General features: G+C 48.3%; 2 protein-coding genes across 4 annotated transcripts in view; one reads left to right on the top strand and one right to left on the bottom strand.

The window, feature by feature from the left end:
- Positions 1-14,255, bottom strand: part of POFUT1 (protein O-fucosyltransferase 1) — a 26,868-nt gene extending 12,613 nt beyond the window's left edge. The window contains exons 1-4 of one of the 2 annotated variants that reach the window (XR_003423979.2): positions 14,013-14,255; positions 12,239-12,360; positions 7,986-8,168; positions 6,497-6,609 (exon numbers count right to left, since the gene is read on the bottom strand). Coding sequence is in view for 1 of the 2 variants with exons in the window: in XM_015071903.3 (XP_014927389.3) it covers positions 6,497-6,609; positions 7,986-8,168; positions 12,239-12,360; positions 14,013-14,145 (551 nt within the window). In the remaining variant the exon portion in view is untranslated. The remainder of the gene's footprint in view (positions 1-6,496; positions 6,610-7,985; positions 8,169-12,238; positions 12,361-14,012) is intronic. The other variant, XM_015071903.3, reaches the window with a different exon arrangement.
- Positions 14,157-27,950, top strand: PLAGL2 (PLAG1 like zinc finger 2). Of its 2 annotated transcripts, none has more exons than XM_027069827.2 (3): positions 14,157-14,446; positions 19,856-20,232; positions 22,816-27,950. In XM_027069827.2, exons 2-3 carry the CDS (start codon positions 19,973-19,975, stop codon positions 24,044-24,046), a joined length of 1,491 nt encoding a protein of 496 aa, XP_026925628.1. In that variant the 5' UTR covers positions 14,157-14,446; positions 19,856-19,972; the 3' UTR covers positions 24,047-27,950. The 2 variants fall into 2 exon arrangements, with proteins under 2 accessions (XP_026925628.1, XP_053056076.1); XM_053200101.1 differs by lacking the exon at positions 14,157-14,446 and adding an exon at positions 15,641-17,112.

Genomic DNA, 27,950 nt, shown 5'->3' on the forward strand with positions numbered 1-27,950 from the left:
AACCTGCAGTTGACCCTTCGTGATTTCTAGATTTGGAATGTCCCTCCCCTCTCCTTAGAACTGGACTGGCACATGGTTGCACCACTGGGACATCAGCTCTGAGCAGTCAAAGCACCAAGAGGCCGAGAATGATGTGTTTATTTACTCCCAATGAGACAGGAAAGTGTTGTTTGGAAAGCAAGGGAGCGTTAGGGATCTTGTTTGGAAACAAAGGTTGACTAGCTCCATATGCCTGAGTGCCCTAGATCAGGCCCTTAGCCTGGTCACTGTCCAGTTGAACAAGGCATATGCTCTTGTTGCTGGGTGCAGTAAACGTCTGGGGTTCTTCTCCCCCCCGCCACCCCTCACCCTACTCTACTGAGATTCCCTCAAGCCGGGGTTTCTGTATGCACAGCATCCACTTATGCGCCCAGATTACATCTGTGGGACAGTGGATGAACACCATGCTGAGTACAGAGGATGCAGGGACATGAACGAGGCAGGGCCTTGCTCTTAATGTTCCTATCTTGAAGGACTATCTTTCTCTCCCGCTCTTTGCCTGGCTGGCTCCTCATCCTTCGAGTCTCCGACCTGCCAATTACATGTCACCTCTTTAGGGCCTCTCAGGAAGGCTGCAGCCTGGAAGAATAAGGGCTGACGTGAGAGCAGGGAAGACGGCTGTCGAGCACATCAGTGTGCAGAAGGCAGCAGAGGAGAAGTGGGACAGGGAGCCCTCCTGTAGGAGCTGTGGCTTGGGAGTGGCGACTGGTCTTGGAGAACTGGGAGGTGTTTGCGTTGGGTGTGAAGAAAGGGGCGTGCCCACCACAGCTGTTGTGTTTATTCGTGCAAAATGGAAAATTTCAAGAGAAGCTAACACAATCAATGTGGCCAAATCTCTAAAACATAAAGTCGAATTTCTAAAAAGTTGCAGTGGGTTTCACGCAATATACCGACGATGGTGGTGATGGTGATAGGATTTCCTAAGAGCTCCAAATACTGGTTACCTTCATGCCACGAGAATGGTTCAGCATGATGGTCCACAGTCTTCCAACAGCAGACGTGCAATAAATGTCTGTTGAATTAAACCTCCACCAGGGGATTCAGCTCAGAAGCAGCAGAGCTAGAAGGATTCTCAGAAATCACCTAGTGGGGAAGAAATACCTCTTATCCCTTCTCCTAGAACCCGATTTTTAGCTGGACATATGGGAGCCCCAAATAAGATTTCTGTCCTTCTTGCAGCTAGGTGTAGGCCATGTGTCTAAGAACTAGCCAATGAGATTCAAGAAGGGTTGTCTGGGACTTCTAGAAAGGTTCCTTAAAAAGGTGAGGCTGTGGCCCCCTTCTGCCCTTTTTTCCTTCCAGCTGCCTGGGGCAAGGATGTAATGGCTGGGAGCTTCAACAGCCCTGTGAGGGGACACTGAGGATAAAAGTCAGTACTGGGACGGCTGGGCAGAGAGACGGGAGCTGCCTTCCAGCCGTGGGTTGCATACCCTAGTGCTTCTCTTACTTAAGAAAACAATACATTTCTGGGGTGCCTGGGTGGCTCAGTTGGTTCAGTTTCCGACTTCGGCTCAGGTCATGATCTCATGCTTCATAAGTTTGAGTCCCACCTTGGGCTCTCTGCTGTCAGCACAGAGCTTGCTTTGGATCCTCTGTTCCCCTGCCCTCTCTTTGCCCTCCCCTGCTTGCCCTCTCCCTCTCTCTCTCTCTCAAAAATAAACATTAAAAAAGTAAAAAATAAATAAAACATTAAAAAAGAAAGAATACATTTCTATCTTGTTAATCTGTTGTTATTTGGGGTTTTCTGTAACATGTAGCTTAAATTATGCCTGATACACTTAGATCTGTGGCCATCCAAACTGTCAGTTGTTACACAAGAGAATTACTGGTTAAAGGCAGTGGGGGAGGGGACCAGAGCCCATCCAAGCAGGCTTTGCACTGCCAGCCTCGTGGGACTACAGGCACTTCTTAAGAATTCTGAGGAACAGTATGGAAACCACTGATCTTGCTCCCCTCCTTCATTTTACAGTTAGAACACTAGCCAGGGAAGGGAAGCAATCTGCCTACTCATACAGTAAGCCAGGGAAGAGCCTGACCTTTTCCAATGCCGTTCTCCCTACACTCATACCCGCGGGCCCAGAGAACAACTTTCTACAGCGAGCAAGTGTCCGCTATTTTAGAAAATGTTTAAAATATGTATACTCGCCAGCTCACCCCTACAAAGCACTCAGGCTTCTTATCAGACCGCATCAGCAGGGCCTACAAAGCCCAGCACAGTCTGACCCCTGCCCGCTTCTCCAATCTCCTTGTGTGTGGCAGATCAATTCTTCAAATCGCCTTTCACTGGGTGGGCTCTATGTCTCCTCCCAACAGCATGGAGCAGAAGTGACACTGTCCCGGTCACCAGGCCCAGGCTTTGGGGGCCAGCAGCTTCTACTGCCCACCTCTTGGAACACTCATTCCCTTGGATGCATCCTCAGCAACCTGGCTGATATGCTGTCACAATTCCAAGTCACATGGAGAGGTCAAGTGTACTCACACCAATCAACTACCCCAGTCGAGCTCCCAGGTGACAGCCAGCATTACCGGCTTGCTAGCCATGAGCGAGCCCTTGTGGACGCACAGTCCAGCTGAGCTTTCAGACTCCAGCCCCAGCTGAAAGCTGACCAAAAAGCAAGACATGCCCAGCTAACCCAAGTGTCCATCAATAGATGAATGGATAAACAAAATGTGGTCTGTACATACAATGAACTATTTAGCCTTAAAAGGACTAAAATTTTTATATATACTACAGCACAGACAAGACTTGAAGACCTTATACCAAGTGATATAAGCCAGGCATGAAAAGACAAATATCATATAATTCCACTTATACGAGACCTAGAACAGGCAAATTCAAAGACAGAAAAATTGAATAGAGGGATGGGCAGAGGTGTGGAAGAATGGAGAGTAGTGTTTAATGGGTACAGAGGTTCTGTCTGGGGTGATGAGAAAGTTCTGGAGATGGACGGTGGTGGTGGTCACACAATTCACTGTGCTTATGCTACTGAATTGTACACTTAAAAAAGTGGTTACAATGGTAAATGAATAAATAACACACACACTCCAGTGGCACAAATACACATATATACACCACGGTAACCATTTTTTGAAATCTCACATTTTTATGTTTAGAACTAATCCTGCCAGCAATATTTACTAACCTAGTGAATACTGAAATTAATTACTCTTCAGAAATGATAAACAATACTCAACTACAAACTATATGCAGTAATTTTGTTTTAAGTTAATCTGTATAGGTAAGTAGATTTGTATAAAAGTATCTGGAGGGGTGCCTGGGGGGTTCAGTCGGTTAAGCATCCAACTTTGGCTCAGGTCATGATCTTTGGTTCATGAGTTCGAGCTCTGTGCTGACAGCGCGGAGCCTGCTTGGGATTCTCTGTCTCCCTCTCTCTCTCTGCCCCTCCCCCGCTCATGCAACGTGCTCTCCCTCTCCCTCTCTCTCCCTCTCTCTCTCTCTCTCAAAAATAAAAATTAAAAAGACATTTAAAAAAAGCACTGGAGAATGGAAGTACATACATCAAAATGCAAAGAGTGTTTTTTGACAGGGTGGTGGATTAGGAGTAAATTTAATTTTCTTCTTTATTAAAAAAATTTTAAAAATCTCCCACCAAATCTGTGGTGGGTATTCTAAAGGATACTTACACCAAGAAATTTGATGTTTAACATGAATTGAAACTTTGTACAGTTGGGATTCTATAAAGAACATGGAAAATCAAAGAACACAAGAACTGCCTTGCTGAGCCCAGTCAACCCACAGAACTCTGGGAAATAATAATACACTGCTGTTGAGCCACTAAGTTTTGGAATGGTTTATTATGCAGCAAAAGACAACGGCACAGTCTCCCATTCTCCTCCTCGCTCACTCCACACCAGCTACATTGGTCTTCTGTCTGCCCCTTGATCATACTAAGCTTGTTCCTGCCTCAGAGCCTCTGCTCTCCGTGTCCCCACCATGAAGAACTACCTTTCTCTCCAGCTTTTTCCACGGATGGGTCTTTTTCTTCAGGTCTCTCATGGACTGAAAGCTTGTGTCCCCCCAAATCCATTGTTGAGGTCCCAACCCTCAAGGTGATAATATTAGGAGGTAGGGCATTTGGGAAGCAATTAAGTTTAGTTGAGGTCATAAGGGTAGAGCCCCCATAATGAGATTAGTGCCTTATAAGTGAGCCTGTTCTCACTCTAACATGTGAGGACACAGCAGAAAGGCAGTAAGCCAGGGAGATCACCAGAACCCAATGCAAGAACCCAATACTGGCATCCTGTCTCAGACTTCCCAGCCTCCAGAACCACAAGAAATAAACACCTGCTGTTTAAACCCCTAGTCTGTGCTATTTTGTTATAGCAGCCTGAGCTGACTGAGACAAGGTCTCACACACAACATCTGTGTGTGTCTTTCATAGTACTTTGTCTTCTGGAATTATCTTCTGTAAAGGCTTATTCACTGTCTCTCCCATTAGACTCAGCTCCATCAGGGCAGGGACCTTATCTGTCTTATTCTTGCCAGTATCCCCAGTGTCCAGACCAGTACTTGGCACCCAGCAGGTGCTTCTTAAATAAGGGGGAGGGGAGGGGAGGGGAGGGGAGGGGGAGGGAGGGGAGGGGAGGGAAATCTGGCTGTAAAGCCCAAGCTTTCCCAAGCCATCATGCAATTCCTACAACTCAGTGAACTCAAACAAGATGGTGAGGCACTGAGCAAGTGTTTTAGCAACATTCCCTGACTGATGCATCCATGCAGCACTGTACCTTCTCTTCCAACCAGGCTTGTGTGATATTTCTGGTTTTCTGGAATTTGCTTTGGACCTATTTTGGAGCTGGTGTCATATATTTTTTTCCTGGCACTTTGTCAATAGGAGAAAAATCTCCACCCTTGGAGGGCAGATCTACCTTTTGGCAATAGCTCCAGGTCACTCAGAACTGAATAGGAAGAACCAAGTAGGTGATCAAATGGGAATGTCCTAGACCAACCATGAGGGAGGAGTGGAACCTGCCATGACCAAGTGTCCTCAGTAGCTCCTTAATTAGCTCGGAAGTCCCAAATGGGAATTGCCACCTGTTCCAGGCACAGCTGTTTTCTCCATAGTGATTAAGAATGGGTGCTCTGGAATTAGACTGCCTGGGTTCAAATCCTAGCTTTGCCACTTCAAGCTGTGTGACCTTGGACACATTTCACTCCTCTCTGCTTCAATCTCCTTAAGTGTAAAGCGCAGAAGACAATAATGCCTGTCATACAGACTTGTGGAAGTATCGAGTAAGTAACCTTAGGAGACTTAGGTAGTGAAAGGAAAACTTGGAACAGTGTTCGGTACACAGCAGGCACTAAATAAACAGTAGCTTTCTCATGTATTGAAGAGTTACATTTGGACTGCAGCTGCCCTCTCACCAGCTCAGTTACCCTGGGCAAGTTATTTTACCTCACTGAGCTGTTTCCTTACCTGCCAAATGGAAATTGATCATAATACCCACCTCATGAAGTTTCTCAAAGGCTTGTATGAAATAAAGCATGTGAATAACAACAGTAACAGCTAACATTGGTTGGCCCCCTACTATGTGCCATGCGCTCTAAGCTCTAGGAAGCAGATACCATAGTGCTCCTTCCATTCAGGCCAGACAGCTGGAGAGGCTGCTCAGGGTCGCCTGAGAAAGAGGCAGGGGTGAATCAGAGCCCAGGTCTGACTTATCATGAGCGTGACTCCTTTCTCTACATCAGTCTGTCCTTGGTCTACTGAATGCCAAGTGCTGTGACCCTGTGTGAATTCATATGTCCCTCACAGCTCCCAACCTGTCTGACTTTCAAGCCCACGTTCATTCCTGCCATGCTCTAGCATCAAGGCAAGCGCACTCTGATAGTTATCATCATTGTAACCAGCCTGTCGCTCCCTGAGGGCTGAGGCTGGGTCTTCTTCATTTTTATATATCACCTCTGGCTTTTGAGCACTATGTCTCATACATGACAGACGCTCTATAAATATTTCACAGCCTGTGCCTGTGCCCTGCTAACCTATTTTTTTTTTTAATAGGGCCTACCGTAGCACAATTAATAAAGCACATCCAATTATTATCTGGATGACATCATCTCTCAGTCTGCACCTGAAGCTGCTTTTCTCTAGACGCTGCTTCCAATTTTCACCTTGTGAGGAGGAAGGTTAAGAGGGGAATGATTCTCACGCCTAGAGAAGGAAATCGGGACCCATGTGACTGCACAATAATCTTTTTATGACATCCTTTATCGGCCGATAAACTCTTGCTCAACCTTGTGGCAGGTCAACGTCCCACCGTGTCAGGCGTTGAGATGGGAACAGATCACACAGGATCCCAAGTTCAACAGATAGAATGGCTGCACCTTTGGTCTCATACATCAGGGTGTGGTGGAGGGGAAGAGGGTCAGGAAGGTGCTGAATGCTCATGGGCCCCAGGCCCCTCCCTTAAACCCAGCAACACTGCCCCCTCCAAGTACCTCTGGATCCACTGGTCTTTGTAGGAGGCGCTGAAGGAAATGCCTGCAAAAAGCTCGGACTTGTTGAAACTCACATGAAACTGATCCCAAAATGGACCAAAGGGATTTCCTTCCTGCAGAAAGAGAGTGATCAAAGGCTTACTGAGGAGGGAAAGCCCTTTGGGGATGGGGCCAAGGAATTGTGGGTGGGGGAACTCTGGTGGACTGGACACAGATTGAAACACCTCATGGGATGGCCCAATAGGAATGCCACTTTGTAAAGCCTGGGCTGGAGACCTGAGGAGAGCAGCTGGGCCTCCAACCTGGTTTTCAGCAGGAAATGTTCACCAGTGTCTAAAGGAGTCTTTCCTCCTTTACATGCCATATCCCACTGAAGCTGCAGCATTGGTGGGGTAAGTGGGGAGGGAGTGAACCTTGGATTTGGGCCTTGGATCTTGGACTAGAGCTTCCAGAGACTTTTAAGACCAGCTAATACAACGCCCTTCTTCTTTTCTTTTAAATGCTTTTTAAATTTATTTTAAGAGAGAGGAAGAGAGAAGGTGGCGCAGAAAGAAAGGGAGAGAGAATCCCAAGTGGCCTCCAGGCTGTCAGAGCACAGCCAGATATGGGGCTCACTCTCATGAACCATGTGTGAGATCATGTCCTGAGCTGAAATCAAGCTCAACTGACTGAGCCACCTGGGTGCCCCTCAATGCCTGTATTTTCAAGATGGAAACCAGGGTCCAGACAGGGTAAAACACTTGCCCAAGGTGAGGCCAGTGCTGGGGCTGTAAGCCAAGTCTTCCTTTCTCAAGTTTTGTGGCTCCTCCAACCACCCTCCCCAGACTTTAGCATAAGCACCTACAGACATACTGGGGATTGTCTTATTCCCAAAGGGCCAGAAAATTATAAATTTCTCCTGATAAAATATGACAGCTTCTTATTTACCCACTGAAAGGCAGGAAAGTATACAAGTTAAGAGGGTGGACAATGGAGCCAAATCACCTGGGGCTGAATCCCAGCTCCACCACTTGTTTGCTAATGTAACCCTGGGGAAAATACCAAACCTCTTTGTGTTACGCTCATGTCCCATCTGTAAAATGGGGATATTAATCGTACTTCCCTAGTGGAGCAGTTTGAGGAGTAACTGGGTTAACATGTGTAAAGCTCTAAGCATGGTACCTGGCACGTAGTAAGTGCCATATGGGTATTAGTTATTATTACTGATGTGGCACTTCACAGTTTACAAGCACTCTTACACCTGACCCTCATGACATTTATGAGTGAGACAGAGCAGGGATTGGTGTCTTTATTTTGCTGGTAAAATAAAGTCTCAAGGGAATCAAGGTACTCTGCCCAAAGTGACACTGCTGACAAATATCACAAATGGGACTTAAATCTCCATCTTTCTACTCTAAGCCCTTCTAGTGCCATCCCCCACATATTGCCATCACAGCGTCTCAGGGGCCTAAAGGACGTGGAACAGGCATAAAGGGTCCCCCAGACCCACCTTCATGGGGCACGTCTTCTTATCAGGGCTTCGCTGGGCTGCCACCTCAAAGCAGTATGCCACTCGCCTCTCAGGGGGCCAATGAGTGGGTGCCAGCTTCTCCATAAAGTCCTCCAGGCTGATGACCCGATGGTAGGCCTGGAGGGGCTCCAGCTTGAAGTACTTCTGGTAAGACACATGGAGCTACAGGAAAAGGTGGAAAAGGAGAGGCAGAGGTCCCTCTTCAGTATCCTAGTGGCTCTTTTAAAGACATTTAATAAAAGCATGCATCCAAGACCCAGATAACTCAGACTGTGAGCCAATGAAAAACTTTTAGGAAAGGACACCAAACTTAGAACGGAAACAGGCTGGGAGAATTTATCTGCAAACTAACAAAGAAATAGTAACACCCCTTGTGTTCAAAAATGCTTGCTGATCTAGATGAAAAAAGACATAGGCTGTAAGAGAAAATGTGAGCAATGGAGAGGAGTGAACAACTTACACAGCAAAGAAAACCCAAAGAGCCAATACACTCAAAAGATATACAAACTCACTAGTAATTAGAAAAAAACAAATTGCAATTACAAGACCACTTCTCACTCATTAGACCAGCAAAGATTTAAAAGCTTAACTTTAGGGGCTCCTGAGTGGCTAAGTTGGTTAACCATCTGACTTCAGCTCAGGTCTCACGATTTGTGAGTTTGAGCCCCGTGTGGGGCTCTGGGCAAATACAGTAATTTGCTCAGAGCCTAGAGCCTGCTTTGGATTCTGTGTCTCCCTCTCTCTCTGCCCCTCCCCAGCTTGTGCTCTCTCTCTCTCAAAAATAAATAAATAAACATTTTTAAAAAGCTTTATTAAAATTTTTTTTTCATGTTTATTTATTTGAGAGAGAGAGAATTCCAAGCAGGCTCCATGTTATCAGCTCAGAGCCCAACATGGGGCTCAATATTCTGAACCGTGAAACCTGAGCCGAAATCAATAGTCAGACGCTCAACTGACTGAGCCACCCAGGACCTAAAAACTTAACTTTAGTTTTTGGAAAGGATGTGGGGAAACAGGGACTGCTGTACCTGGCTGGTAGTCAAAGTATACGTTTTGGAACAACCACTTTAGAATGCAATTTTGCAGCATCTACTAGAATTTAAATGCTCCTTGCACCTCTATGTATTTTCCCTAGAGAAGCTCTCCCACTTTGCACCAGGAGATGGGTGTAAGGATGCTCAGTGCCGCAGCAGAAGTACAAGAAAGACCTTGGAAGGAGTCACACTGAAGACACTATATCCATGACAGTGGTTGCCTCTGGGACTGGGAGGGGAGCGGGACTAGCCTCCGGAGCCACGTGAGGCTTTATCTTTTAACAACTTCATCTGTAATAATATTTTATTTCTTTTATTAAAAAAAAAAAAAAAGAAAGATGAAGCAAAGAAGAAAATGTTAACAACGATCACTTCTAGTGGTAAGTACATGGATGGTGACTGTATTAATCTCTGTATTTTTCTGGATTTAAAAAAGTTTTTTAGAACACCATGGAATAAAAATGTAGACTTTATCCTATAGCTCAGGGTTCCCAAGCATGTTCCACTAGTTCAGGAGAATAAAGAGTTCTGCAATCAAAAGGCTCCAGAGTTACACAGACCTGGGAAACACTGTGTTGAGCTGATTTCTTTACTACAGGACTTTGCAGTATGGTAATATGTAGTTTGAATCTCCAGTTTGGGAGGCTGGGGTATTGAGAATATAATTTCCCAAGCTGATTTAACCACTGCACCCTTCCTTCACAAGCCATTGGCATTGCAACAGACTTTGGGGCACTTAACCATTAGCAACTAGGTCTTGCTGAAGGATTTTAAACAGAAATAATAGGAGATTTGCCTCTTAGATCACTCTAGTGGCAGAGGAGACAACATACAGATGGTAAGATTAGAGGAGGAAGAGGAATCAGGAGGCTACTGCAACGATCCCTTTATTTGTTCAAGTACTCATTCAACATATATTTTTAAGCATAAGTCCAGGTGAAGATGGAAGGCATGGACAGGTTAGGAGAGGTAAAGGAAGATGAAGTAGCGGGTAAAAGGAGGTATTCAGGATGACTTCTAGATTCCTGGCATGGTATCCAGGTGAATGGAGGTAACATAAACTAAGGCTGGGAATATAGAAGGTGACACAGGTTTGTGAGGGAAAGATGCCAAGTTCAGTTCTGGCTTTGTGAATTTGAGGTATCTGTGGGACATCCAAATAGACTCAAGGGCTTAGGAATTAGAAACACAGGCTTGTGATCAGAGGAGGATCTGGGCCTCAGGTAAGTTGGGAGGTACGTGGAAAACAGTGAAAGCCACAAGATTTAACAGAAATTTACAACAAAGCAAATGATGGTAATAACAGCAACTAATATTTATTGAGTGCTGACTTAGTATGCTCATCACATTTCATGGACTTGCTCATCTAATTCTAAGAGGTAGGAATATAACTATCTCCAATGTACTTATGAAGAAACCCAGGCAGACAGAATCCAGATAACTCAACTGAGGTCACAGAGCTAATACCCAAACAGGAGGAGGAGACACACTAATATTTAAACAGTGAGTGGAGAGAGAAAAGCCTCCAATACAACACGAAGAGGAAAATGCTGAGAGGTCAGGGCTAAAGCAGGAATAGGCTGTGTCTTAGAAGACAGGAGAGTAGGGACATTCAGGAAGGAGAAAGGCTCACAGGACCAGGTGTCACCAGGAGAATAGCTGAGGGAAAGACTGAGAAATGACACCTAGATTTGGCAATTCTGAGGTCCCTGGTGACCTCTGTGAGAACAGCCCCAGTGGGGAAGAAGAGAGTAATTGGACGGGTTGAGTAACCCAAAAAAAGCAAGAAGTAGAGACTCGGAAAGATTTTTGGCTGAGAAGACAAAGCCAGAGAAAGAAAACAAGCCAGAGTGAGATGAACAGACAATGTCTAAACTATAACACTGAGTGCAAAAAATCAGCACATCAGTGGCTCCCAGTTACTGAGGACTTCCTATGTTCTAAACACTTTGTGTTGATGAACTTAGTTGATTCTTTTTTAATTTTTTTTTTTACATTTATTCATTTTTGAGAGACAGAGCACAAGCGGGGGAGGGGCAGAGAGAGAGGGAGACACAGAATCTGAAGCAGGCTCCAGGTTTTGAGCTGTCAGCGCAGAGCCCGACGCGGGGCTCGAATTCACAAACCGCGAGATCATGACCTGAGCTGAAGTTGGATGCTTAACTGACTGAGCCACCCAGGCGCCCCTATGAACTTAGTTGATTCTAAGAGAGAGGCATACAATGTTCAAGGCATGCTACAATCACTCACTCATTATGGGAGGTGGCCACAATTACTATCAGCCTCTTTTAAGGATGAGGGAACTGAGCACAAAGAGATCAAGTAATTACTCTGTCCAGTCTACACAGCCAGTAAGTGGCAAAGCCAAACTATGATCTCAGGTACTCTGGCTTTTAACTTCTGATAAAAACCTCTCTAAATATAGGCATGCAGAAGAAAAAAATAAAAATAAATAAAACCTACGCAGAGAAAAAGCTGTAAGAATGAAATACAGTGTTTTGTACATACTAAATATCGTTTTTTAAAGTTTATTAAAAACTTTTAAAGTCAGTTCATCAGATTAATTCAATTCCTACTGCCAGACTCTGGGGGACACAGTGTGAACAAAGACAGACATAGGATCAGTGGAAGACACAAATAAAAAGCAAGGAATTAGAGGGTGTTGAGTATCACTGTGATGGGGTGAGGCAGCTCTGGAGCCAGACTGCCTGGGTTTATGGCCTTGGACACATTATTAACTAACCTGTGCCTCAGTTTCTCCTTCAGACTGACACTAGCATCCATCACCCTTTGACTAATGGGATGCCCAGAGGGTGGGACCAATCAGGGGTGGAAATGGAGCTTTAAGTTCCTATCACAGGCTCTGGAGTCAGACAGACATGAGCTTGAGTTCCAGCTCTACACTAATAAGCCGTGTGACTTTGGGCAAGTTACCTAACCTCTGGGAACCTGTTTCCTCATAGGCATGTAATGAGGAAGAAAAGAGCTAGTCCTCCTGCAGTGCTCAGGACAGTGCCTGGCAGACCGAAGGCACTGGATAAGTGTTAGCCAGGTAGCCAGGGAAGACAGTTCTGGGTGGGGAGCAGGGCAGGCTCAGAGGAGTGGGAGGTAAAGCCCAGAGAAGGACTTGGGGTCAGGAGGAGGTAAGCAGGATTGGGGTAAGATGGACAAGGGCTAAGGTCAGTGGGAGGTACTCACATTGGTGAAGGGAGGCTTGTGATGCTGGTACTCAATCCAAGGGGGTACAGCCAAGGTGCGGTTCAACAGCTTTGCAAAAGCCAGGGAGCCCAAGAAGTGATCGGCCTGGTTCCCGAAGCGCCCTGGATGGTATATGGTGGTTGAGGTGAGGCCTGGGGCATGGAGGGCATGGGGCATGCAGGGTCCAGAAAGGACGCAGAGCCAGGGGTGAGGAGGACCGGGACACCAAGGAGGGCCAGGGGAGCTGGCAGCATAGGATCCAGGTGTGGACTCCTGGGTCTGACAATCAAGGCCCTTAGGTCCTACCCCTCTGCCTCAGACCTTCCAGGTGCCTTGGTGTTCCCAAACATGCTCTACACTTTCCATCCTCACCCCATGCCTTTGCTCCTGGGGTTCTCTCATCCAGGATTGCCTTTCCACCTCTATCTCCACTCACTTGTGCGTGAAAGGGGCAACTCCAGTGCCTCATTCACTGGGATCCTTTCTCCAATCCTCTGCTATCCTGAATCCCCTCCTCTGCCTCCCACCTCAGACTGGAGTTATTTCCGGTTCTTCACTTTTCCTCAAATGTCCTTTCTCACTTCCCGGCCTTTGTACTGGCTGTGTCTTCAGCCTGTAAATACCTTGGGGGCCTGGGGTGAGGACCCTATCTGATTCTTTTCCTTGTCCCTAGCATGACATCCATTCATTCATTCCACAAATAGAGAGACGCCACAATGTGCCAGGCTCTCTGCTTGGTACTGGAATATGGGATTGAGCAAGAAGGATAAGGTCTCTGCCTTCGAGGCAATCACAGTCCAGCTACAGAGACATTAAACATGTAAACAAGTATACAGTGACACATTCTGATGATTTCAAGACAGGAAAAGTTTGGTGATTGATAGACAATAAAGTGGAGATTATTTGCATCGAGGTCAGCGAAGCCCTTTCTGGTGACATTTAAGATGCGACCTAAGAATGGGAAGGAGTTGATCTGGCAGAAGTGAAGGGGAAAGTGTTCCAGGCAGAGGGAATAGCACAGGCTTCAGGACCTGATTATGTGTGAAAAACAGAGAGGGAATAAAGAGTGGCTGCAGCTGGAGGACCTGGGGAGAAGGGAGTGGTGGTAATGATGCGCAGAGAGCCAAATCATCAAGATCTGCAGGGTCTGAAAAAGAAATGACTTCTACGATGACGATCCACCACCCCATTTAAATTGCACCCCTCAGCCAGCTTTTAGATTCCCCCTTGCTCTTCTCTATTTTATTTTCCCACGGTGTTCATCCTCTTCTATGATACTCCACATAGTTACTTATTTTTTATGTGTATCTTTTATTGTCTGTCTTTCCCCCGCTAAAATGAAGGTTCTACAGGGGCACGGCGTTTTCTAGCTTATCACTGCTGTATCCGCAGAGCAGAAAACAGGGCTGGACACAGAGTAAGGGTCCTATAAATACTATTGGTTGGTGAAAAATCGTCCAGAGCCAACGTTGAGTCAGTCATGTCAAGTCCTGCCCCAGCAAACTCCATTTACTGAACTCTGGGATGGCTTAGACCTTGCACAAGACACATCACCTCTTCCGGCTTCAGTTTCCTCATCTGCCACATTGGAAGGCTGGACACAGAGGTCCCTCAGGGCCACTGCAACTGGGGCAGGGAGGCGAGGAGCAGGCCATGCCCTGCGCTGGGTTTCTGTCCTGGACATGTCAAGGTATCTCTGAGTGCCTCAGAAGAAGGCCTTCTCCTCTCTGGGCCTCAGTTTCCCTATTTGAGCAGAGGGCTCGGGAGGCCTTACCCATGCATGGGCAGTAGAGCAGGTAACCGGCCGGGTCCCAGGAGCCCGCGGGCAGCCCCGGGAGCGGCAGAATCAGAATCAGGAGAGACACACGCAGCAGCAGGGGCGACGGTGCCCACGCGGCGGCGCCCATGACGGCTCCGGAGCCCGAGCGCGGGGTAGCCCACAGGCGGGGAGAGAAGGAGGGGCGCGAGCGTCCGCCCCGCTCCCGGCGGTCATCGCGCGCCGCCCGCGCGCCGCCCCGGCCTCTCTAGCCGGCGGGCGGGCGGGACCATAGAGAGCCCGCGGCACCGCCCCCTCCACGGCCCGAGCGCCCGCTCGCGCGGCTCCCACAATGCACCGCACAATGGCCCGACCGCCGCCACTACCGGGGCCTGAGCGGGCCTGGCGGAGCCCGAGCGCGGCCCGGCCCGCGGCGCGGGGCCCCGAGCGCGGTGAGTGCCGGCGAGGGCCCCGGGGGACGGCGGGGAGCGGGGCGGGAGGCCGTCTCGCTGCGCCCGCGCGCCCGACACCCGGAGCGGCGGCGCCTCTCCTCTCGGGCCCCACGGCGCGGTCGCCTACACCCCCGACCGGGGGCCCCCTCCACGCCAGTTCGGGCCCAGATAGGCCCCAGGGTGACGAAATCTCTCCCTGGAACCGACACCTGGGTTGGGGGACCGGAAGAAACCCCACTGGCTCCCTCCCTACCGAGACCTGGAGACGCAGCCCTGAGGTTCCCCTACTCTTGACCCCCAGGCTCCCTGGAGACCCAGATAACACGCTGCTGACCTTACCAGGGACCCGGGTCTGGGGGACGCAGATAAGCTGCACCTGCTCCCTCCCCTCAGACACGCCTACTCGGACCCACAGAACCCCCTTTCCTGCTCCAAATCGTCGCTTTTTACTCTCTGTTTCGTTTTCCAGAACCGCATAGCCCATTTTGAGACTTACCTCAAATACCTGGTTCTGGAGAACCCAGATAAGCCCTACCTATAATTCCTTCCTCAGTGACTACACTTCCAAACCTTATCATCTATTTGGTTACCTGTTTTGAGACCATTGAAATTCAGAGAATTCACTTCTATCTTCAATCCCTGGAATCCTCCAGCCTTTATAACCCATCTCTTCTTTCTTTCTTTCTTTCTTTCTTTCTTTCTTTCTTTCTTTCTTTCTCTCTCTCTCTCTCTCTCTCTCTCTCTCTTTCTTTCTTTCTTTCTTTCTTTCTTTCTTTCTTTCTTTCTGTTGGCCGGGGGGGAGGTCCCTTAGAGACCCAGTTAAGTTGCTAATGATTCTTTATCACACTTGCCGTTCCTTCCCATCCCTGAGACCTCCTCTAGACTTCTCCCCGAATTTCTGTGCCTTCTCCCTTCTCCGACAGGCGTCCACTCCCATCTCTCCCAGCTCCCGGGGAGTTTAACCTTTCCCACCACACAGTGGAGTGGTCTAGAAGCTGCCGGAGGAGCCTGGTTATTCCCTGCAAATCCAGTCCCCTGCTATGGCCCCAGCTTGGTGGGAGAAAGGGACCTGTAAGGTGGAAGATGAGGGGACAACTGGGGGAGGTGGTGGGGGGGGGAAGTTGCTGGTGCTTTCACCTGCACAAGTAGCCCATCTCCTGGCTTGTGTGTTTTTCCATCTTGTTAGCTTGGGACTGTGATAGAGTCTGGCCTTGGATTTCTAACCCTGCCCCCCAGGGTGAGGCCGCTAGATTGTGTGGGGGGGGGGGGTTGGGAATACTAGGGGGTGTCCAACCAGGTTTCCTCTTAATGAAAATGGGGCTGTAGTGAGCTGCAGCCATTTGCTCAAGGCCTCCGCAGGAGTGGGAGGCAGCGGGATTCAGAGGAAATAGTGAATCAAAGGGACTCCGAAGAGGGCCCATCTACAGTGACAGAAGAACTAGCAGCCCGAGAGTAAATCCAACCCCTGCTAATCCTGTTTGATGTCTCTTGGAATGATGCAAGTCATTGAGACTCTCCAGCCTCCCTGTAATTTAATTCTCCCACCACTCTGGAGTGTGTGTGAGAGAGTGAGTGAGGGGGGCAGCTATGCTCATTTCCCCTTTCTCACTGTTTTCCAGCCAGTCGGTGTGTCTTTTGGATTTGTTTCTGGTGCTGGGGTCAAGACCTGGGTTTTTTTTTTTCTTGGTCTATTTATAATTTCCCAGTTGCTATTTTGGGCTCTGCTTAAGGGAAGAGTCTGTCCACCCTAAAGAACGTTCCAGGGTGTGTTCCCGGGTACGTTTCCTCCTGGGCAGGTGTTGAATTGAGTTCTTCAGATCCCCAAGTAGCTCTTGGGCAGGAGGGATAAAAGCTATTTTAGGGTAGTCACTGGAGTGGAGCTGTTAATCCTCTATGGGTCTCTCTAGTTAAGAACACTTAGAGATTAACGCTTTCCTTGCTGCAGGGGGGCTGCTTCTCCATGGTTTGGGGAGGGTTGGGACAATTTAGTGTGGCAGCAGAAGGTGGGAACGTGCAACTCAGTACAAAGGCAAAGATAATAGCTGCCTTTTGTTGGGGACTTACAGCAAGCCAAGCCCTATGTTGAGCCCTTTGCATACCTGACTAAAATAATCCTCACAACAAGCCTGTGAGGTAAGTATTTTTAGCTTTACAGATGAGGAAACAGGCTAATAATGGAGAAAGAACGCAGTTTCTATAGAGATGATGTAACACCATAAAAACTATAGTTTCGTCAGAGGGCAGCAGGCATCATGGCACACAGCAGGACAGACAGACTGGAGAGCAGTTTGTCTCCTTTTGGCTGCCAAAGAGGGCCTTCGGGAGTTTTTAGAAAGCACTTGTGTTTGGGGCGCGGAGCCTTAGTAACAGAAGGGACTCAGAGAGCTCCGGCCCGGGATACGGTGCTGGAGGAAGGGAGCGCAAGGGCGACTGGCTCGAGGGGATGTGCTGGCGGCTGATGGCGAGGGAAAAGGGGAAGGCTGCGTTCTGGGGCGATGTGAAGGGAAGGAAACTCACTCAGAGGCCTGAGAAGTAACATTAAAGGGGGAAAAAAAAGAAGTACTGCTCGGGCCCTGTGCGGAAAAGAGGCAGACACGGTGTAGACGGCACTGCATGTGTGCGCACACTTTGTGTCAGACGCTTCGTCCTCTGTGAGACCATTCTAGGTAAGGAGAAGACGTCTTTATCTTAGAAACTGAGGAATCTGAGATTCAGAGAAACAAAGTAACCTGCGCCTGCTTTCACAGCCAGTAAGTGGCAGCTCTTCCGATAGCAAGTCCAAGGTTCTCTCCGCACTACCTCCCTCTTCAGATCAGGCGCCGGGAGCGATCTTTGGATGAAAATACACCGAGTTATACCAGTAACTGGGAGGGATTGATTGTGTTTGTTTTATGGGAACAGGTTCCGTCAGCTTCTCTACAGTTGTTAAGGTTAGAGTGTGAGACCAGAAGAGCGGCTTTGAAAGAGAAGCAGGATTCTTTCAGTTTTGCCCAGGAAGTCTGAAGGAGAGAGGCCCAGGAATTTTCCTAGAGGAGAGGACTTTGCAGACAAAGGACAGAGGGAGAGAGACTAGATTCCCAGAAGGGTTCCTAAGGTAACACCGGCAGCAGCCTGTCGGTGACTATGGGTGAGGGCTTCCCCTGTGCCTTTTTGAAAGGATAGGGGGAATAGGATCAGGGTGTTGGCTGTTTTCTTTTTAAGGCCATAGCCCCATTAAACGCAGATCAAGGCAAGCACATGGCTGCCTCCCTCCTTTGGTTCTGTCATTACAACCTCTTGAGCTCTCCTTAGCCACCACCAGCCTCTTTCCTAGAAGCCCATTACTCACTCTTTCAGAAGCAGCATACTAAACTGCTCTGTCTTGTTTGTGCTTGTTCAGGAGAACAGAAGAGGTGTATGTGTGGGAGGTGGGGGACGTACTGTTCTCTTTCTGAGTTTGTGTGGAATTTCCAGGGCTAGGCTCCCCTCTCATGTCGGCCAAAGTGATGCGACCTGCTTCCCTCTGGCTGCCGTTCCCAGCTTTTCAGAGGCTGAGATGCACGGTTTTAGATAGCAGCGGGGAGCAGAACTTGACTTTGAGGGTGGGGTAAATTCCCTCCAAAGTAGATGTTCGAATTCACGCTTGCTCTCTGCCTGATTCCAAGGTAGCGTAGTAATCGCTGGTTTTATAAACAGGGTGATTCCACCCTTGAGAAGGAGGGACTTAACCCATGAAAGGCAGACGTCAGAGGCCTTGGAGATTTATAGTGAAGCAGGCAGATATGCCACGATGACTTGAAGGCTCAAGTGGGACTACTTTTTAGCACTGCCTACCCCTCCCAGGCATGTGACTCATGCAAAATGCAGCCACCTTTGTGCAGATCTTTCTAGGCAGATCTCCACTCGTGATGGGGAAATGTTTATCATATCACACTGCAGTGTTTCTTCAACAAGAGGAATGGTTCCTGAACAGGACGTAGCTCACGTTAATGATGAGCAAAGCTCTCTGGGGCATGAACCCGCTGATCCCATCATCTCGTTCACCGCCAGTCTGTTAGATGAATGGTCACTGTAAGCAGCAGGTGCTAATGAGCTGAGCAAGCATTCTGTGGCCCACAGCTGTTTGTGCGGTTGGAGCCCTCCCCAGATTCTCGTGGACAGTCCCCACTGTCCTTTGCTCCCTTCACATGGGAAAGCCTCATGACCAAATTTTGGCATGACTTCTTCAAAAGGAATCCCCCTGTTGTAGCAAGTTGCTTTGCAGTTGGTAATCTTATTAGTGTGAATGTGGGTCTGTTGTCCCCCTTTGGAGAGTCAGTACAGTAATCTCCATCCTCTCTGAATTGACGTCAGGAGAAAAGTTCTGTCATCTTTGCTCCAGTTTTCCCCTTTCCCACACCCCTCCCCTCCCCCTGCCTCAACAAGAGAGAGGATCAGACTTCCAGGTATTGGCTCCCCACTTTGGAAGAGCTGTGACACCAGTTTAAACCAGAACTTTGTGAGCATAACTGAGCCTTGCATCAACTTGCATTCAGTGACTAATTTACTCATTGAACGGTAAGAAAGTTGAGAGTCCTTTTCTAGATGCTAAGTGTATGGAAATGAAAGAACTGTGATCTGAGCCTTCAAAGAATCAATTTGGTGGAGGAGTTCTAATGCTAGTATGCTTCCTGCTCATAATGGAGAAATGTATGTGTGCTACAAAGGTCTGCAGGAGGGGCTGCTCGGCACGTGGCGTGTTGGATGGCTTTGCTAAAGAAGCATGGCCTGGGAGACCCAGAGAGGTGGTGGAGGGTGGGATGGGACCAGGACTGGTTTAGGAGAAATGCTGAGTCTGCTGTTGCCTCCTCAGGCAGAAGCTCTTATTGATGTGCTACTGAGAAACACATCTGGCTCAGGGGCTGTCCTTCCAGGGTGTAAATTTCCTAAGCAAAAGCTTCTCCTTCCTTCTCTGTTGCCTTTTGGGCATTTTATTGCTCTTTAGCACCTTCATGAGGAGGAGAATTGTGGAAAGTAGTGGGGGAGGAGGAGAAGGAGGAGGAGCTGCCATCTCTAAATTTAGTGGAAAGGATATCAAAGTGAAGTCGGAAGAGAATATTTGGAGTTTAGGGCTTTTACTTCCTTAGATTATCTCGTTTCTTATTAGCCTAGGTAGAACTAGTAATAATAGTTACCATTAAGCACTTATTAGGTGCCCAGCCTTCTGCTGAATACTGTGTATTCATTATCTCATTTAATCCTCGAAATATCCTTATGATTTAGGAGATTATTAAACTCATTTTGTAAATGAGATAGCTCAGGGAAGTAATTGGCTGAAAGTCACGTGGCTTTGAAGTGGAAGGGCTGGGATCGGAACAGGATCTGTCTGCCTCCAGAGCCCATGTTTTCATGGTATTGGGCTCCCTAACACCAGGTGTTCTGATGTTTCAGGTGAAGAGATTGTTTTCTGAAGGCTGCTGCGTTGGAGGCTGTGACAGAGCAGAGAGCCCGTGTGGAGCTGATGGGGAGGCTTTCTGAATAACATGGCCCTTCGCCATTAGTCTTGCCATGACCACATTTTTCACCAGCGTCCCCCCCTGGATTCAAGATGCAAAGCAGGAGGAGGAAGTGGGCTGGAAACTAGTTCCCAGGCCTCGGGGCCGGGAGGCGGAGAGTCAAGTGAAGTGCCAATGCGAAATCTCGGGGACGCCCTTCTCAAATGGGGAGAAGCTGAGGCCTCACAGCCTCCCCCATCCAGAGCAGAGACCGTATAGCTGCCCTCAGCTGCACTGTGGCAAGGCTTTTGCCTCCAAGTACAAGCTGTATAGGTAGGTGATGCTCCCATACCTCTTCCTGCCCTGAGGTTCCCAGAGGACAAAGCCAGAAAGACTCCACTGAGTGGGAGGCTTTATCTGTGACAGAAGAGTAGACGTTTATTGGCCCATAAGTGTACCCTGAACACCAACAATTTGAAATCCCTCACTAAAAGCTACTGGTGGTATTTGTATTCAGACACTAGACTCTGATGGGGAAATATCAGACCATCATGAACAAACTAGATTAAACGATGTTTTCAATACTACTCTCCCCACCTTTGCCAGGTAATGCCAGGTAATGTTAGCCAGAAATTAGAAATCAGTCTTAACTTGAGAAGGAAAAGGAGACCCTCTGGTCCCATCTGTAAATTTTAAAGTGGAGGCTCAGAGTGGGGTAGTAACTTACCCAAAGTCCCATAGCATCTTTGGTCCTGCAGTGCCTCTTCTGAACCAGCCTGCTACTCACATGATTACTTCCGTCTCTGTGGAATCTCTGGTGTCCTGTCGGTCAGCAGCTTTCCTGAAACTTTAAGCCCAAGAGCCCTACATAAAGTGAAATAGAATGTGAAAGTGCTAGTATAAAGTAGATATGGCAGAGCAGCTTGGAAGGGAGGGGCGCCTGCCCCAAAGTGATTTTGACTTTATCCTTGCCTTTCCATCAGAGGAACAGGAATACGCCCTTTACAAATGAGATAGACTGCCTGATGCACACTGCTTCATCCACTCATCTAGCCAACTATAATTTATTGAGCTCCTGCTGCATACCACACATGGTGTTAAGTGCCCTGGACAGAGTAGTGAGCCAGATGGGGGTGCTCCTTGAGTCTATCTTAATAGTGGGGACAGACCGCAGACAAGTGAATGCATGAACAAGATGACCAAAGAAAGCCTCAGTTCTTGTCTGGAAAACAGTTGATAGGAAGGAACTAAAGCAGGTAATAGGGCAGCGTGACCAGGATTGCCCTCATGACAGTTCTGTGGTCCTCAGGAATGCTTTGATAACTGTGTGCTCCTGTGTCTGAGGTGGACTCCAGTTGGGGCCATCCTCTTAGACTTCCTTAGTGACAATCTGGGTGTCTGCGAGAGGCTACAGGAAAGGTCCTATAGGGTCTGGGAGGCAGGAGCTCTGACTCCAACCTTAGTCACTGCGTGAGCTTAGGCGAGTCACTAAACCTCTTAGTGCCTTCGTTTCCTCGCTTGTAAAATGAGGAAAATGGACTGTGGGTCCATCAGCACCTCCCTCTCGTACATTACCGTGTCTGATATGTCACAGGAGGTTAATAGTAGCTCTCGGTGGTGTGAGCACTCACACGTAGCCTGAGGGTAATGGCTACGTTCGATACCTTCCAGGTAGGAAGGATCACTGGGTGCTATACTAGAGACAGCTGTGGTATACCTGAGTGAACCCAGGTTTCAAGGACTGTGTTCAAATTCAGTTTCTGCCACTTACTGACGTGGGTGGGGCTGTCCTGTGCTTCGGCCTCTTGTGGAGAACAAGGTTAATGACAACTCACACAGGGCCTGGCAGATGGTGGGTCCTCGAAGTCTTAACTGAGTTGATTCTGAAAGTCCCGTAGAGCTCTGGATTGTAACTCTTGCACTCTGAGCTCCTGTCCCTCCAGATGGGAGCAGGTAAACCAAGGAACACTGAGGTACTATACCATGGGAACACTTTTTTAAATGTTGCTGGTTTACACGGCAAACACTTTAAATGGTACAAATGAGCATTCAGTGAAAAATGCATTGTCCTTATGCTGGAAGCTACCATTCTCCCCAGAGGTATCCAAGGGGGTCAGTTTCTTGTGTATCCATGCTAAGACATTGAAATATATATTCCCTTCCCTTTTTATTTTCACAAGGGATTAGATTACACACACCAAACTGAACTTCCTGTTTTGATTTAACCCCTCATTATGTTTTGGGATTGTTCCAGATAGAGAAGTTTAGATTTTTTCTTTTCAATTTTCTTTTACGGTGTCATTTAAAATTTTTTAAATATAATTTTTTGAAAAGGAAATACATTCACATAAAATTCACAAGGTGTCAAAAGGTATAAATGGAAATTCTCCATCAAACCCATAAGCTTCCCTATCTCTTTTCCCCATAAGGAACCAGTGTTAGTTTCTTATATATCCCTCCAGAAATATTTTTAAGCACATACAAGCAAACATACATCTGTTTTCCCTCTTTTCTTATGCGTAGTACCATTCTGCATGCACTGTCCTGTCCCACTGCTTTTTACCACTTCATTGTATCCTAGGAGTTTGTTCCCCGTGGGTACATATAAAGCTGCCTTTTTTTTTTTTTATTTGAGTCATTTTTTGAACTTATAATTTATTTCACTGATTCCCTATTGATGGACGTTTAGATTGTTGCTGATTTTTTACTACTACAAACAGTGCTGCAAAGACTAGGAGTACATATGTGATTTTGCAGGTGGGTGAGGATATCTATAGAATATAGTTGGCATAGTATTCCATTGCGTGTCTCTACCATAATTTTTGTATCTACTTCCCTGTTAATGGACACCTCAGTTGTCTGGCCAGCCCTTGTGATCTCCTTTCTTTCTCCTCTATCCTCCATCCCTACCCCCAGGCACATGGCCACCCACTCAGCCCAGAAACCCCACCAGTGTATGTACTGTGATAAGATGTTTCACCGCAAGGACCATCTGCGGAACCACCTGCAGACCCATGACCCCAACAAAGAGGCCCTTCACTGTTCTGAGTGCGGTAAGAATTACAATACGAAGCTAGGCTACCGGCGCCACCTGGCTATGCATGCCGCCAGCAGCGGTGACCTCAGCTGCAAGGTGTGCCTGCAGACCTTTGAGAGTACCCAGGCCCTGCTAGAGCACCTGAAGGCCCACTCACGCCGAGTAGCAGGTGGTGCCAAGGAGAAGAAGCACCCCTGTGACCACTGTGACCGGCGGTTCTATACTCGTAAGGATGTGCGGCGGCACCTGGTGGTGCACACAGGCCGGAAGGACTTCCTGTGCCAGTACTGTGCCCAGCGGTTTGGCCGCAAGGACCACCTGACACGTCATGTCAAGAAGAGCCACTCGCAGGAGTTGCTCAAAATCAAGACAGAGCCAGTGGACATGTTAGGCCTCCTCAGCTGCAGCTCCACAGTCAGTGTGAAGGAAGAGCTGAGCCCTGTGCTATGCATGGCCTCTCGGGACGTGATGGGGGCCAAGGCCTTCCCTGGCATGTTGCCCATGGGCATGTATGGCGCCCACATCCCTACCATGCCCAGCACGGGCATGCCACACTCCCTGGTGCACAACACGCTGCCCATGGGTATGAGCTACCCCCTGGAATCCTCACCTATCTCTTCCCCAGCTCAGCTTCCTCCAAAATACCAGCTTGGATCTACCTCATACTTGCCCGACAAATTGCCCAAAGTGGAGGTGGATAGTTTTCTGGCGGAGCTTCCTGGAAGCCTGTCTCTCTCGTCCGCTGAACCCCAGCCCGCCTCACCTCAGCCGGCGGCAGCTGCGGCCCTCCTAGATGAAGCACTGCTCACCAAGAGCCCCGCCAACCTCTCTGAGGCCCTCTGCGCTGCTAATGTGGACTTCTCCCACTTACTGGGCTTTCTTCCACTCAACCTACCCCCGTGTAACCCACCCGGGGCCACCGGAGGCCTGGTCATGGGCTACTCCCAGGCCGAGGCACAGCCCTTACTCACCACTTTGCAAGCTCAGCCTCAAGATTCCCCGGGAGCTGGCGGACCACTGAACTTTGGACCTCTGCACTCCTTGCCTCCTGTCTTCACCTCTGGCCTGAGCACCACCACCCTGCCTCGTTTCCACCAGGCATTCCAGTAGCCCCCAAGGAGGCCCTCGGCCCAGTCTTAGGCTCTGTCAGGGAGCCTCTGTACCCACCCCATCTGCATCTCCCATGAAGGCAGCTGAGCTTTCAGAGCTGGGTTCAAAAAGAAAAAAATTCCAGTATCTGTATGGAGCACTTGGTTTGGGGGCTCAAGCTCCAGGATCAGTTCTGGGAGGAGCCTTGAGCCCCAACCCCATGAAAAGATCTCATACCATAGAACTTCAGGTATTTTTACTTTTACTTTTTTTGATCTGAATCGGGAGCCACACTTCGCCCTCTCCCTCTCCAAAGTGTCAGAACCTCCTCCTCTTTGGAGAAGGGGGAGGCCTCTTGGAGACACAAAGGGTTTCACTTTGGATGACCTCGAGAGAAATAGCCCAAGAAGCCCGCCTTCTGGTCCCAACCTGCAGACCCCACGGCAGTTGGTCAGGCCCTGCTGCAAAGGGTCACTTGGCTCCGTCGCCTGCTTCCCACCAATAGGCAGGAGAGAGGGCCTCTGTCCTGCCCACCAGCCCCGTCCCTCCTGTAGCAGCACCTCCATTTCCAGTCAGTGTTGTCCAGCAACGGTACCGTTTACACAGTCGCCTCAGACACACCATTTCACCTCCCTTGCCAAGCTGTTAGCCTTAGAATGATTGCAGTGAACATTGTTTACACGCCGTGAATTCATTCCCACCAGTCCAGTCCAGTTGGCACCAGCCGGAACCATTTGGTACCCGGTGTTAACTGGAGCCCTGTTTACAAGGCGGAGTCGGGTCTCACTGACTTCTCTTCACTTGAGGTCACATTTTTCCCCTGTGGGGAAATAAACTGACTTTGGACTGCTTCAGTCTCTGCCATCTTCCATGACTGTCTGTTCCTGCCTTCCTCGGCAGTGTCTGCGAGACAGGCAAGAAGATTGGAGCAGGTTTCTCACAGGTCTGCAATTCTGTTTTTCTCCAAGTACATCATGAGCCCTCCTCCTCCTCTTGAACAGGAGAGGGCAAGAAATGAAAGGCATGCCCGCTTCTATCGCCCCCATTCCCCAGCCCCCACCCCAAACATCATGAGCTGTTATCCTTAGTCTTGGAAGGAGGGACTCGGGTTCTAAGCTGGTTGGCTAGCAAAGGAGAGGGTATGAACCCCTGATGTGTCTCTCCTGCTTGTCCCTTTTCCAGGAAGTTGTGGAATTGTTGCAAGAACAGTCTTCAGGAAGTTAGGGCTGGGCAGATGGTTGAGTCCTAACCTGTGGGTACGTCATTGGCTCCCATACCAACCTTTGTTCTTATCCACAGTCTCCCCACTCCTCTACTTTGCAGTTACAGTGGACTCAGGGCCACTGTGCATAGGCCTCTCTGCTCCCCATCAAAGTAATCCCACCTTCCTCTTGTGGCCCCCCCCTCAATTTGCCCCCAATACTTAGCAGGGTTTCTCGCAACAGATGACTCACTCTTCTGGCTTGTGGGGCTCCCTGCCACAGAAAGCACAGCCCTTGCCCAGCCGAACCCCATCCCTGCTTCATTTCTCAGTTCCGCACGGGCTTTACTCTCACCACTCACAGAAGGGAGGCAGCTCAGGGACCACCAATGTGGGACCCTCATGAGACACCTCCAGTCTGATTCAGAAACACACTTCTACCTCTTTACTGTTAACTTCTACACATGCAGCCAGTAGTTTCTGGGCACTTTTCTCAGCGGTGCCTCATGCTGGCTTTTCCACTAGGGTTTCAGGACAAACCACCAAGGAACTGCCTCAGCCTCCGCCCAGTCCTCACACCCCCTCTTTCCTTATAGACATCACTTTGCTTTATCATCAGGAACTGAGCAGGTCCAAGACCCAGGCTTTTGCTTCAGCCCAGGCCAGTACTCTTTGAGGTGCAAGCCTTAAAATGTAGCTCCCTGGCCCTCGATTGGAAGCAATGTGGAGTGAATAAGCATGTTTTGATTTAGGCAGGGTAGCTTGGGATACTTTTGAAAAAACAAACCAGATATAAAAATGTCTGGCAAGGTTAGGATCAGACTAGGTGATTTGCTTCTAAAAATTCATTTCAGTGAGTCCCAGGGACTAATTAAGGTTTATTTTTAAAAGCGTCCACCTTGGTACGCAGCCACCTCCTGCATGCTGTGCATGTTATTGGGACTCGTATTATAGGAAATGGTACGTGAGGATCCAAGCAGGACTCAGTGCTGCCATTCTCCTTATTGTCTCTGGTCTTCATCACTAGACCCAGCAACCCTTCATCCGCTCCCTGCCACCTTCCGTGCACACCTCATTTATAGAGGCAAGTGGGCCTCTGGCCATGGAGTATAAAATCTCAGGCTTAAAGAGTCCACTCTTCCCTGCCTGTCCTTTCCTGTCCCTTCCTTGAATTCTCTCCCCCATTAGTGATGCTGGGAAACTCCTAGAACAGGCAGAGCAACTATTTAAAGCCTTGTAAGTGGGGCCTTGCCCCTTCTCCCCTCTCCTTCCATTCTGTTTCTCCTTTACTCTTCCGTCAGTACTCTCACCCCACACAAGGAATTTCCCTATCACTGTGAACTTTGCTGGTACAGAGGAACATCTGCCTTCACTTTTTTGGACCATAGCCACCCAGCTGTTTCTTAAACTTCCCTTCCCAAAATTAAAAAAAAAAAAAAAAAAAAAAAAGCCTTATTGGCCTGGTTGTTCAAAGGATAAGAATAGCTTTATCCTACGTTCAGTACCAAACCCACTTCAGTACCTTTACTGAGGCCATGAGAGCCTGAGGGGTGTCTGCCCACAACAGGAGCCATGGCATGTGGCAGAGACCAAACAGGGACCAGGAAAAAGGGGTAATGACCCCTTTCCCCACCACCTCCAACCTCTGTCAGCGATGAGTTGCCTTGAACAGGGGGCAGGCACCTCGCATCCTGCACACAGCTGGTGAAGGTTGAGTGCAGTCCTGGGGGCCAGGGGATGACCTACCCAGCTGTGTCAGCTCAGGATCTGTGCACATCTTTTAAAGAGGGAAGAGGTGGGAAAAGGAGCACCAATGAGTTTCCCCCCAACCTTATACAAATGGCATTTAATGGAAATCCGGGAAGCAGGTGTGATTACTTTTTGCTCGTAGATATTGTCCTAAGTTGAAATTTTTCCACTGCCCTAAACTTCTCCTAGTAGTCTGAATCCTTGCCCCCCACCCCCTTTCTTTTTGGTAGCTGTTTTCCCCATTCCCTCTACCTTCCCTCTTATCTAGGAGCTGTCTTTAAGCACGATTTTTTTTAACAGTTTATATTGTACAGGATCAATATTTTGCTTTTTAACAAGGATATTTATGTAATAAGAAACTTTGCCTTAGGCAGGTGTTGGCCAGAAAAGTCCAGATTCCTCTGAGACCTCACCCTGGCCTCTCCTGGAGCTCTGAACCTGCTGTGGAAGGAATTGGCTATGACCTTCACCACTGGAGAGGAGGGTCTGTGGCAAGGGAAGGGGTGTCCCGGTTCTAACAGGAGAAGGATTCACCGTGATAATTTAGTGCTTCTGTGGAGGGGTCTGGAAGAAGTATCCCAGCCCAGTTTCTTCAGATGCAAGCTCACTTCCATAGCTGCCCCTCTCCACCTCTAAATATTTGGCACTAGAACTCCTGAGACACCACTTCTCATTTGCCTCCCTCCCTCCTGGTGATCAAGGCTTTGGGGCCACTCTTTCGTAATGCCAGATTATTTAAAGAGAAAAATACAAGACAAAAACCTTCTAGCACTTTGTAAACACAGTGAATAACCTCTTGGAGTATTTTTGGCTTTATATAAAACAAGGTTTTTAATTGTAAAATATAAGTGCCATTAGAAAATGCACAGGGCGTATCTTTGTTAAAGTAGATTTTTCAATGTTTTACAGAATTACATTTTCAAAAAAAGTTTTTATAATGAAGTTGTTTATTAAAAACTTCTGAATGATGCGTTT

The sequence above is a fragment of the Acinonyx jubatus genome, chromosome A3 (assembly GCF_027475565.1).
Source record: "Acinonyx jubatus isolate Ajub_Pintada_27869175 chromosome A3, VMU_Ajub_asm_v1.0, whole genome shotgun sequence".
NCBI lineage: Eukaryota > Metazoa > Chordata > Mammalia > Carnivora > Felidae > Acinonyx > Acinonyx jubatus.

Bases quoted from the DNA above. Each gene is read 5' to 3' on its own strand.
- PLAGL2 (XM_027069827.2), top strand. From the start codon at position 19,973: ATGACCACATTTTTCACCAGCGTCCCCCCCTGGATTCAAGATGCAAAG. The intron at 20,233-22,815 runs GTAGGTGATGCT...CCCTACCCCCAG, and splicing joins TCCAAGTACAAGCTGTATAG to GCACATGGCCACCCACTCAG.